This window comes from Sphaerulina musiva (genome assembly GCF_000320565.1).
Source record: "Sphaerulina musiva SO2202 unplaced genomic scaffold SEPMUscaffold_2, whole genome shotgun sequence".
Taxonomy (NCBI): Eukaryota; Fungi; Ascomycota; class Dothideomycetes; order Mycosphaerellales; family Mycosphaerellaceae; genus Sphaerulina; species Sphaerulina musiva.
This window is the reverse complement of record NW_016017384.1, coordinates 3,587,994-3,600,446: the sequence shown is the minus strand read 5'-3', so window position 1 is coordinate 3,600,446 and position 12,453 is coordinate 3,587,994. Positions and strand designations below refer to the sequence as shown.

At 39.2% G+C, this 12,453-nt stretch overlaps 1 protein-coding gene across 1 annotated transcript; it reads left to right on the top strand.

The window, feature by feature from the left end:
* Positions 1-6,411: 6,411 nt before the first annotated feature.
* SEPMUDRAFT_7932 (uncharacterized protein) lies at positions 6,412-6,624 on the top strand (the record flags this gene model as incomplete). Its single annotated transcript, XM_016910217.1, has 1 exon — positions 6,412-6,624. A coding segment is annotated over one exon (213 nt), but the record flags the coding sequence as incomplete, so codon positions are not given.
* Between the last annotated feature and the right edge of the window lie 5,829 nt (positions 6,625-12,453).

Below are 12,453 nucleotides of genomic sequence, written 5' to 3'. Positions count from 1 at the left end.
TATACCGCTTAGTCAAGCAGATTTTCAGTATAGCGACGAGGATATAGGTACCTAGGATTAAGATATCTCGCTTAGCTAAGACTACAATCCTTTCGATCATCTAGATTTAGAGGAGACGGGTCCTAATTCTCTCTAGGAGAGTCGACCAGATATAGAGAGAGAGGATAAAGAAGAGGAGTCGTAGTAGGAGTTTGACGAGGAGATAACAGAATTAGAGGATATAGCAAGGGCAGCGTATACGGTAGCTATAGATCAAGCGAATAATCGGGGTACGTAAGAATTCGTAGCTAGGGGAAGTATCGACAAGATACTAAGTATACTTGTAGAAGAGCCTATTACCGAACGAGACAGACTAGAGATAGAAATTTCAGCTCGCTTTATCCTTAGAGCTACTTGTTTAAGGACCCTATTATTAATAAGGACGGAGCCGGCTTTCTAAGCGGCCTAGCGAAGAATAGAGATACGTAAGGCCTAGAGAGTAAGGCAGCAGTATATAGTAACCGAAAGTCGGTTTAAACACTAGATACGCGTTCTAGCTAGGCTAGAGAAGGAGATGTTGAAGCATTTACTATAAGCCTAAGATCTGAAGTAATTTGGTTTTTCTAATTTTCGTAGTCGGCAGGTATAGTCGGCAGGTATTATTAGCTATAGAAGGAGATGTCGAAGTACTTACTATAAACTCCTGAATTAATTTGCTTTTTCCTAATTCTCGTAGTCGGCAGGTATAGTCGGTAGCTATTGTTAGCGAGTTCAGGCAGTATAGTATATACGAGGCTTATTACTGTTCCAGAAGCGCTTACTATGTTTATTCTATATCTAGAAGAGGTTTTACGTAATACCTATCGCAATACCTATTGGGTATACCTATTAGGTTTTTTCCGTTGGGTTGTACCTAGCTTATAAGCTAGGTACCTACCTTATTTGCGGGGTTGGGTATTAACGTTAGGTTGTACCTAACCTATACCTAACCCAACCTATAACGAGGCCTAGGTAGGAGCCTCCTCGAAAGGAGTCTCCCCTAGGTTCCTGTCTGCCTAGGTATTTGTAGAGCCCGATACCGTCTCCTCGGAAGGTTAGGCATCCTCGTCTACTTTGCCGATAACGCGGCCCGCCTACGCTATAGCTACGGCGCGGTCGCGTTACTATTGTAGGGCTATCGGACCTCTATAGATTACTACCCTTTAGAAGGATAGAAGAATTAGAAATATAAGAGTAGAGTATATATAGTAATATATAGAGCGTCCTTCCTACTATATAGGAAAAGGAACAAACTAATTCTTATCCTTCGGAAAGGAGAGAGCGGCGTCGTATAATATATCCCTACGCCAAGTATACGTAGGCGCTGCGCCGCGCGGGCGGTTGCCCGATAGCCGATCGCCCGACGACTCGGATTGTACTGCTTCTATAGCCCGTCCTACCTTAGGCTAACGTACCTTAGGCTCAAATACCTAACCGCCCCCTAGGGCTATATGCCTCTAGGCCTAGCTGTTACAAGTACCTTACCTCCTTACCTTACCGTACCTTAGGTACCTCGGGTACTATATCCTCTTATCCCGACGTACTCGTATACTAGCAGGTAGGTAGGTAGGTTAAGATTTAGACTAATTAAGAGGTACCTCTTAATATAGGAACAACGTACCGCTAAGGCTAAGGCTGCTACTAAGGTACCTACTCGTAATCGTAAGCGCAATGCTTACGATAGCGAGACCGAGCCCGATTAAGATAAAGAAGCGGCGTTTGCTAGTAAGGTAGACGAGGAGAACGAGCGGGTTGCCTTATAGAATCGCTATACTCGCTAAATATTATTAATATCTAGCGCTGCCCGCGAGACGACTTATATACCTAGTATTAAGGCTATCTAGGTATGTTTACCGACTGACTTTACCTAGATATACTAACAGACGGGACTTGTAGGGCACTTATTTGACTAGCGATCATACGGTATTTAAAGTACATTTAAATAAGTATTAGAGCTAGATCCGGATATACCGGAATTAGACTCTTGCTACAATAGAGGTTAGTATACTAATTAAGAGCTTTAATTCATTCTACTACCTACCTTCTCTAACCTCCCTTACTATTTATACTAACGGTTGACTTATATAGAAAATAATCAATACCGAGCTCGAAGAGTATCTCTAGTTGCGCTCTATACCTGCGCTATATAAAAATAAGGCTATAAAAGCTTACTAGAAGGCCCTCTTTTCCCCTATCAATTTTCTAAAGGTTTATACATTTATTAATAGCTTCCTCGATATTGATAAGTCCTCTACGAGAGGCAAACACTTCTGTTCGAGTTCGTACTATACCTATAGGTTGTGTTCTCTAGTTTGCTTTATATTATACTAACGCTACTATTTTGCCTTGTTTTAGCTACTTTCCGGGCCCTCGCGTAGGCTACTTACGCGTATATAATAGAGAAGAATGTAGAGACATTATTAGGCAAAGGCAACCCTAGCGCCTCTACTCGTATTAAGCTCTACTCGGACTATTATAAGATACTAGTCTATCCGAGCCTCGTTAGTATAAGTTCGATTTCCTTTACTTAGCTATCGGCCTCGCCCTATTAGTACTTTCTAATCTACCGTTCTCTAAGTCTAGATATATACCTATTAACTGTATATAGACTATACGCTCCGATTTTGCCTAGAAAGATAGCAAGACAATAGGCCGTAAGAAGGCTAAGCTCGATATCGTAAGTTAATCCAATTGTAGCAAACTTTGCGAAAAGCTAATCTTAGTATATATAGGATATATTAGTTTATTAAGATATAGACGACATCTCTAACTTCGAGGGTTAGTATTATTATTATTATTCCTTACGGCTGCTACGGTCTTTGTATACTTATAGTTCTAGGCTACGTTACTATTTGATACCTCGTAGCTACCTTGCTACCTTAAGTTAATATACTTACCGAGTTACTATATACTTATACTTTACGGCCGACAGTCTTATCTAATCCTACTTCGGATAGAGAAGATGTCCGAGCTACTAAACGTCTATATAGTAGCCGAATGCTAGATAGTCAGCGGCCTATAGCCGTAATGTCGTATAGAATTAAGTCTGCAGGTTATCGGCTTTATAGTATTCGGCTACCTTACTAACCCTATCTAAGTCTTAAGCTACAACTAGTACTACCTATCTACGATAATACCCTTACTATTAACCTAAGCCTTCTTACCCTAACGTAGTATTATTACTCAAACTTTCGTAGGAACGAGGATTTTGCTATTAGTAAGGCTAGTCCTTTAAGAGCTAACAACTATAGGCCTATACAAGATAAGCTCTATTATAAAGAAGGCTTTAGACAAAATGCCCTAGACAGGCTAGACGATAACGACTTCAACGACGACGGTAATAGCGATAACGATAATTACGACGAACTATATAGCAATAAAAGTCAATATTATTAATACGAAAATAATATCGATACTAATAATACGTACTACTATCTCTAGGTAGATTGAAGTCAGACTCTTAGTAGATCCTAAGAGACTTTTAGCCGGCGGCCTCGAGCGATACCTTCGCAATCTTCGTATATACTATACTACTCGCAGTCCTCTTAATCCTCGTACTATTAATACGGCTAATAGGGCCAATACGGCTAGTAGCTTGCAATACGAGGGCGAACTAAGTAGTAAGGTAGCCCGGGTAGTTCGAGGAGTAGATCTTAATCTCGCTAATCTTATTAACTAAGATACTAATACTAGGCCGGAGACTTAGGTCCGCTTGAAGACAACTAACGCCGACGCTAACGCCGATGCTATCGTCGCTAGCCCCGAAGTCTATCTCCGATAGAGGTATACTACTAGCGGCGTAAGAAATAGTATTATAATCGAACTCGACAATCTCGGTCTCGATCCCTATCCCGTCGAGGGACAAACAGTATAGGTAGAAGTTATTAAACACGAATTTATTAGGCGCCTAATATACGAATTATAGAGAATACTACTATATAGCGGCTAGCGACAAGAAAACGACCGTTTTAACGCCGGATACTATAGCCGGTCTTATATAATCGTCGATATATTAGAAAGAGCTTAGCCTATATTAGAGAGCAATAGGTATTTATACGTCGTCTAATAGACGTATACGAATAGGAAAATTATATATATAGACCGGTCAAGTCTATAGATTGTATAGTCCCGTTATACTATATTCCGGTAGATAAGTAAGGTACTTGTAAGCGTAGTAGTATGCTTATAAGTATATAATTGTCTATAGCAGATAGTTGTCGTAGTATTACACTTTACTATCGTAGGAATATAGGCACTTTACTATCGTAGTATTGCACTTTACCGTTATAGTATTGTACTTTACCGTTATAGTATTATACTTTATAGTTGTAGTATTATACTTTATAGTCGTAGTATTACACTTTATCGTCGTAGTATTACACTTTATTATTATAGTATTATACTTTATTATCGCAGTATAGGCAACTTACTATTACCGTCGTAGTATTACATTTTACTATTATAGGAAAATAAGCACTTTATCGTCGTAGTAGTAAAGTTTATCGACATAGTCTCTCGTAGGGTCGTATCGGTTAGTATATAAAGGGATGCCGAAGTTGTACTAGTATAGAATCTAATAGACCTATCTAGTTGAATGTTAGCAAATGCAAACAACAAATACTACTAGATCTGAACTAATTCGACTTAACTTGCGCGCTTTATAGACTAACTATAACTATAGCGCCCTTACGTCCGAAGATTAGTATATATGGTTTTGTTCGCCGTACTCGAGGAGTACTACTAATTCCCGGGTCTAGCCTTATACCTCCTCTAGTCCTAACTGCTTCGGGTAAACTATTTAGAAAGCGTACTTACGAGCAGTTACAATAGGATAGCGATAATAATCTTCCCGGCGACGATAAATCTAATCTATATATCGATACTAAGTATACTACCGATAATCTAGCACCGCCTATAAGCGACATCGATCCTATAGGACTAGAAGCTAAACTCGAGGTACTTAATCGCGATAATAATAATAACGACTTCTCTAGTAACGAAGAATTGCTAGTTGGTAAACTCGGTTATAATGCTCTCTTAGCTACTCGACAGTTACTCGAGTACTAGTAGTAGGTTCTTATCTAAGAAGACGATATACCTAAGATAGGCCTAAACGACGACAACGACGGTACTAATATTGAAGCTACTATAGGTCCTGTCGGCGCTCTTATCCCTATCGGTCTAGTACCGGCATTAATAATACCGCTATCGATAAGCAGCGCTCGCGTTAAGGGCTTTAGTAACGATAAATCCGTTGTACTTTAGACTAAGCGGCTCTAGGATCTACTTCCTAGTATCGAGCTGTCGCTTGCTATATAGTACTAGACTATAGGGATTTCTAGGACTAACTATAACTATCTGCGTTCTATCCTAGATATAGTCGTAAAGGATCCTAAGGCCCCTACTCTTCTCTAGAGTTTACCGAATACACTAGATACCCTAAAGACGTATATAAAGGGCTTACTGCTATTCGTTAACCTACGCTTAAAAGTAGTAAAGTTGAATCCTCTCGTACAGCTAACTAGCAATATAAAGGACTCGGCTAAGCTATTCTTCTTTAACCTAATTGAATTCTTTAGGGCTTATCTCTTATCTAGTACTAATATTAACAAGATGTTTCGTAGTATTAGTTATCTCGTAGACGTACCTTAGGAGCTCTACTATAGTAATGCCTAGCATTTATTAATTCGTATTACTAGTAGGGTGTTCGCAATTTACGTATCCGGTCTAGAGATATAACTAGAGAGCGAAACTACTACTAGTTCGGGTACTAAGGGCAAGCAGTTATAGAAGCAAGCCGACGAGGCCGCCGTAAAAGAGAAGATCAATCGATTTATCGGATCTAAAGATAGGCTAATATTTCTATCTAATATAGTTAACTTCAGATATAACAATATCGCCTGCCCCTATTAGATACTAGAGAATACTACTATTCCGGATAGACGGGGTTATCATTTCGGCTAGGTCTAGGCAATTGTAATAGACTATCGATCTGTACGCCTACCGCGCGTCGACGAAGGCGATATTATTATTAAGATCTGCAAAATTCTACCGTCTAGGAACCTGCAAATAACTGTAATCCTAGCTCTAGTACCAAATAAGTAGTTTATAAACGATAAGTACATCTTTGTACTAGTTGAGAATATAGTACCTACTAAAGTCGGCGTCTTAATACACTACGCTTTTCAGGCTATATATAGACTAGAAGATTTGCTAAAGGGCAATCCGCCTCGGTTCGTTCGTCGTATAGTAAGAGATGTTAATAGACTAGGCAATGCTCCGTCTATACGTCTAGTATAGTAAGACGACCCTATCCGTAGCGAACTCGAGCTTAATTACTTTAGCCGGAAGCAGCTCGTCTCTAAATTCTATATATGCAAAGACGGTATAGTAGTTACTTCTATACCCCTATACTTCTATATAGACGCCTTTAGACTTTATCACAATATGTATCGCGCTCTAATAGGCGTATACTTATTTATCGCTGTACTACTAAATAAGGAGCGCGGCCGCCGGGCGAACATTATTCCTCTTACCCTAGGTCTATATAGCTACAACCTAACGGAGGTAATCGACGCTATCGGTACTATTGTTAGTACCTTGGATACTAGAGTTATAATTGAGTTAGTAGATAGTACCAAGATAATAGTATATGCCTAGATTCTTGCTTTTATCGGTAATATACTATAGCAACAGCTTAATACTAGCTTTCTCTCCTAGAAAGCGAAGTTTAGCTATCGTAGCTATATCCGCGATATCAAGATATAGAGCAATCTCGACATTAAGGTTAACGAACAGCGGTACTACTACGATACGATACGTACCCGTACCTATCTCGAGACATATACCTTTAGAATAGCTAAGGCTAAGAGCGACTTTATACAGAACGTTAGTAGGAGTATAAAGCTAGAACTAAGGCCTTTAGAACGTATTGCCCCGGCTCTAGACTTAAAGATTAGCACCCTAGCTAATATAGTATATTCTAAGATATAAGGCCTAGCGAAGCGTATCTATCTCCTACTTAAGGACGCTATTCTAACTAATATAGCGATAAAGTAGTACTACTTTCTGCTTACAACCTTCCTACTCCTAGGTAATTAGTAGGTATTACAATCTCTATATTACTATATCGGCTCGTATACCCTACAAGAATATAGTCGCTAGGTATAGATTATTCTAGTCCTTATACGGGTTTAGCTTAAAGACGAACACCTTAGGCCTAGGATTAGCGAAGGTCTCCGTATCGCTATACTAGAGGTTTTCTAGGCTGTAGAAGCAATAACTACTACTCGACTAGTACTATTATCTATAGTAGTTATTGTTGTACTTAGCTAGATAGCTAGATCCTAGCGATCGCTAATAGGCTACTATCTTATAGTATAGTAGTATTAAACTATAGAAGAAGATCTTAGACTTGCCCGACGGTTCTTTTAGGGCCTCTATAAAGCTACTACTTAAGCCTCGATTAACAACGCTAATAGTAGAGCTGCCTTAAGAGCCTCGTCGAAGGGTTTATAGCGCTCGCAATCTGCTGTACTACTACTAAGTAAGCGAGGCCGTAGTAGTAGTCGTAGTCGTAGTGCAGGCGCTCTATTAGCTTATTTACGAGGCAGTAAGGCGGTACCTAACTTGGATCCGGATATACTAGACCCCTACCGTAGCGTATTCGAGGATAACGAAGAGCTTACTACTATAGAAGATAATAACCTCGACTGCGGCCGATCTAAGGAGCGTATTACTAAGGGATTACAATTGTATCGCCGCCTATAGAAGCTACCAAATATATATACCGGTATATACTATACTACAGTTATAAAGGAATATACTTAACCTAGCAATATCAATACCTTAAATAGCGAGGATTTGTATAGGTAAGTCAAATATCCTTTTCTAGAACTCTGCTAATAGTTAGCAGGCTACTTAAACAGCTAGTATATAATACTAACAAGCAGAAGCCCGAGCGCGATATTATACGATTGTTGAACTAGTAGGTTACTACTCGCCTTATCCTATAGAGGTGTTTCTAGACTACCGAACTAGAATTAACTAGCTAGATACTAGCTATCTAAGCAGTATATCCTAGCCTGTTTAATCGTCTGTTACTACGTTCTAAGTATAGTAAAGCTATCGACGAGAGCCGAGAAGAGCTAGATATTATATCTAATGTTATCTATATTAATATCCGGGGTACGTATTTACTATCTAATACTAACTCTTCAACCCCTAATCTATCTACTTAATATATACTAGCTCTTCAACCCCGAAGCTTATTGTCTAATACTAACTCTTTAACCGTAGGTTTAGTATCTATACGTATTGCCTAGAAGGAGATACGTAGATAAGGCCTGCCTACGAAAGGCAGCCTAACAAACGAATTTCCGGCTAGTCTATAAAAGCAAATCTAGAGCGCTCTTTATACTAATTACGCTGCCTAAGTTGTACTGCTATTCGTACCTCGTCCGATTAAGTAGTTCTACAAAGTATTATACTACAACGTATATATTAGCAATTCCGTATACGGACCTTACCTAGTACTAACAAGTAGACAGTACTCTAGAACGCAAGATTACCCTATACTATAGAGACTTTATTAAGCAAGCTAGTAACGACTAGGATCTAGTCCGTATCGATCAAATCTTTGTAATAGAGAAGACTGCCGGTGCCTTCCGTTGTCTGCTACTCGTTATACCTACGACCAAGGTAATTTAGGATCTATTACTACTCTATAATATCCGTTAACTCGACGATAAGCAAACCGTAATTAGCCTGCTAGCTATACGTACTACTATATACTAGATTATTCTAATTAACCGCTAGGACAAGCAGATCGATATTATTGTTAATAATACAGCCTCTGCTATCGAGTTCTTAGATATCGAATATAACATTCTGTTCTTATAAGCGCCCGAAGGTCAAGTTAATAGGATTCGGGGTATCGGCTAGATATCGGAGGAGGTACGGATTAGCGATATAGCGGATAGAGTATAGGCTTTCTAGATATAGGATTTAATAGCAATAAGAACAGAGGAGAGGCAGTATAGTATAAACAGTAAGCAATACAAGCGTACTGAAATCTAGAGCCTACTAGCGCTACTATATCGAGCCTAGGAGCGTACCCGCTTTTATCCCGAGCTACGCCGACAAAACGCCTATAGTTCCGAGCAACCGTAGAGGTAGTTTAACGGTTGAATTTTGCGATAGTTAGTTAATATTACCGTTGCGAAATAAGATAGTTGTACCTGCTTGTAGTTGTTTATCCTTACTATTTCTAAAAGCAGCCGTATAAAGAGGCAACCGTTATTATCTTTAATAGTTGTTTCCTACTACCGTACGTACAACCTGTCGTTGCTATGCCCGACGATTGTAGCTGTTGCTATAGTTAGCTGTAAGCGTAAAAGGTACATTGGAATATACCTATCGTAATTAGTATAACCATAGGTAAACCCGACTATAGATACGAGAAGCTATAGAATTTTGCTACGGCTATATAGTTTATACGTCTACTTCTCTTACCGTAGTACGAAACTAATATACCTTTTACGCTTAGTATATAGGGACGTTTATATACGTTATCCTACGGTATCTATACTATTACTTAGACCCTAAGTTCCCGCTAAGGTAGTTCCTTAAGCTTAGAGATAGTAAAAGCAAATCAAAGATAATATTTCAAAAGGAGGATTAGGTTAAGTAGGAATAGGATATCCTTACTCTTAGTAAACGATACGATAAAGCACTTAGGGGCCTTAGTAACGAATACCTTCCTTAAGAAACGATTCTTAATCCTTTGTTATTAAAAGACATTAATAAGGAGATAGCGATTTCTATTAGAACTTTTGCCTTTTAGGCAGCCTCTTCTACTTTTGCGACTGCTTATAACTAATAGTATTGCTCGATCCGGAAGTTCTAGAATAAACTTATTACTCTAGAGAGTCTGGTTCTCCCTAACGAGGCAGCTATAAAGCAGATTTTACAAATTGTCGATAGCGAGACTAAAAAGGTAAGCTTATCTGCCGACTATACCTACTAACTATTTTCTAATAATCCTAGATCTGCGTTAGAGAAGTACGACTCCTACTACTATACGAGATCTTTAGCCTAATCGAGTGCGTAGTTTGCTATAGTATCCTTACCTAGGATATTGTAGCCTAAAGGGCTTATTCAAGTAGTCTTCCTAGATCCTCCTAGCTAATACTAGAAAATTATAACTACTCCGCTAATAGTTTCCTTCTATTAGTAAGCTTGAAAGGGGAGAAGTACCTCGCGAAGATAGTATATAAGCTCTATAAGAGAGAGAATACTCTAAGCCGCGAACAGACTCTCTAGCCTAAGATAATAGCTACCCTTATCGAGTATAATATTAAAGAGTATAATAGGATTACTCTAGAGGCCTTTTTACTCCTACTACTACGAGAAGATAAACTATACCTAGTATCTTCGGGAATCGAGAAGGTACTTACGAAGGACTCTATATTCGCAACTTTGTTAGAGGGTTCGAGATTTTAGACTCGGAGGATTAGGAGCCTCGCCTATTTCAAGAAGACGAAGAGGGATAGAAGAAAGGGTAGGAGGGTTAGTAGTAAGAATCAGACTATCTAATAGGTTAGCTCGTAGCCGGAAGTAGGCCTACGAATTCTATTCGCTTAACCTCTATAGGGTAGCGTACTAGGATTCTGAAATTCCTACTTTCCCTCCTTTCAATTCCTACGTTCCCTCTCCTCTATCCTCTCGTAACGGATTTACGACGTTAGAGTCTAAAATACTATGTTTTCGTCTTCCTTTACTTCCTCTCTAGGAGTCGGAAGCTCCTAATTCGAATCCTCCTTATAGCTAGAAAGCTCTTCTACTACCCCTATATAATCGAGCGCTCGCTTATACTAACGATATAGTTCTACGACGAACCTCCTACCGAGCCTAATACTAGGGGACCGCCGATATAGAACAGAGGTTCGCAAGCATTATACAAGACGGCCGACTATAGTAGAAGAAGATCTAGATTCCTCTCTAGTACTTCCTATTAAGCCGGACTATATCGGGGAGTAGGATATTAAGGCTAACTACTAGCTATAGAGGTTTAAGTATAAGGAGAACTTTAAGAAGTACTACGAGGTACGCTAGTGGAACTATACTAGAAAGCGGCTCAAAAAGCGGAACGGTCGTACTATATTTAATTAGTCCCTAATTACCTAGAGGAGTAAGTCTCGGATATCTTAGGTATAGGATTTCCTAGAGAAGGGAATACTTTAAGAAGATACGATACCTAAAGTCGTATATAGGTACTATAACGCTATACTAAAACATCCTATACTAAATACCGGTATAACGTCTATCGAGAAGTATCTAGACTCCTCGAACTACTAGAAGAAACAAGATAAGCGAGGGTTTATAAAGGAGATGTTTGTAACCGCAAAGTATCGATAAGTAAGTACTAACTACCAACGACTAGACCTACCGACTATACCTACTAACTATACCTGCCGACTATGTCTACTAACTACGTCTAAGTAACTATACTAAAACTTTATCTCTAGACTATAAGCAATCCGTAATAGATAAGGGACCTAGGCTATATACCGGACGATTTCCTACGCTTATCCTTTAAGATAATTATCGACAATAGTCTACTATTCTAGTTCTTTGAACGACCGTTAGTAAAACAGACTTATATAGCTCTACTCCCGGGATAGGTTGAGATAATTTAGTTCAAATCCGCCTCGATATACCGTAGGATACTCGGTACTAAGGTTTAAGAGTCTGCTAAATCCCTTAAGACCCGTCTTACTAGTAGATTCAAGATAGCTATCGCGTATAATAGCTAGCAATCCAGAGGTATAAAAACCTTATTCCTTACTATCCGGGTCTACTAGATTAACGACTACTAGGTCTAGTACGAAGGGATGCTTAGCTTTCTATATATTACTAGCTATTATACTAGTAATTATCTTACGGAGATACTATTCGAAATCTTATAAGAGTTCGAGATTAAGTACCGATTAACTGCAATTACGTACGATAATACCTCGAACAATAAGACCCTATACAATACAATATAAGACTAGTTGCTTTACTCTTCCTACTTCCTTCTAATATTCTATAGTATTTTAGCGATTAATACTTATTAAGAGAGGTACGGTATAACGGCTAGAAGGCTAGCAACGAGCTTAGAGGAAGGTACGGAGAGTAGTCCCGACTCGGAGATAGGAGAGGATAAGGAGGAGGCAATCGCGGAGTATAATCGAGCTAGCCGTCCCGAGCGATTTCTCTACTTTATATATACTACCTAGCTTCCCTTAAAGGCCTTTTTCGACCGCCTAGGGCTCTGTCCGACTAACGACCTTTCCGAATACTAGAATTACGAGAAAGATCGGCAGATATTATAGAGAAGGAGAAAATAGAGTAAGCAGATTAGCCGTCCTTAAGCTAATAGTATACCTTACC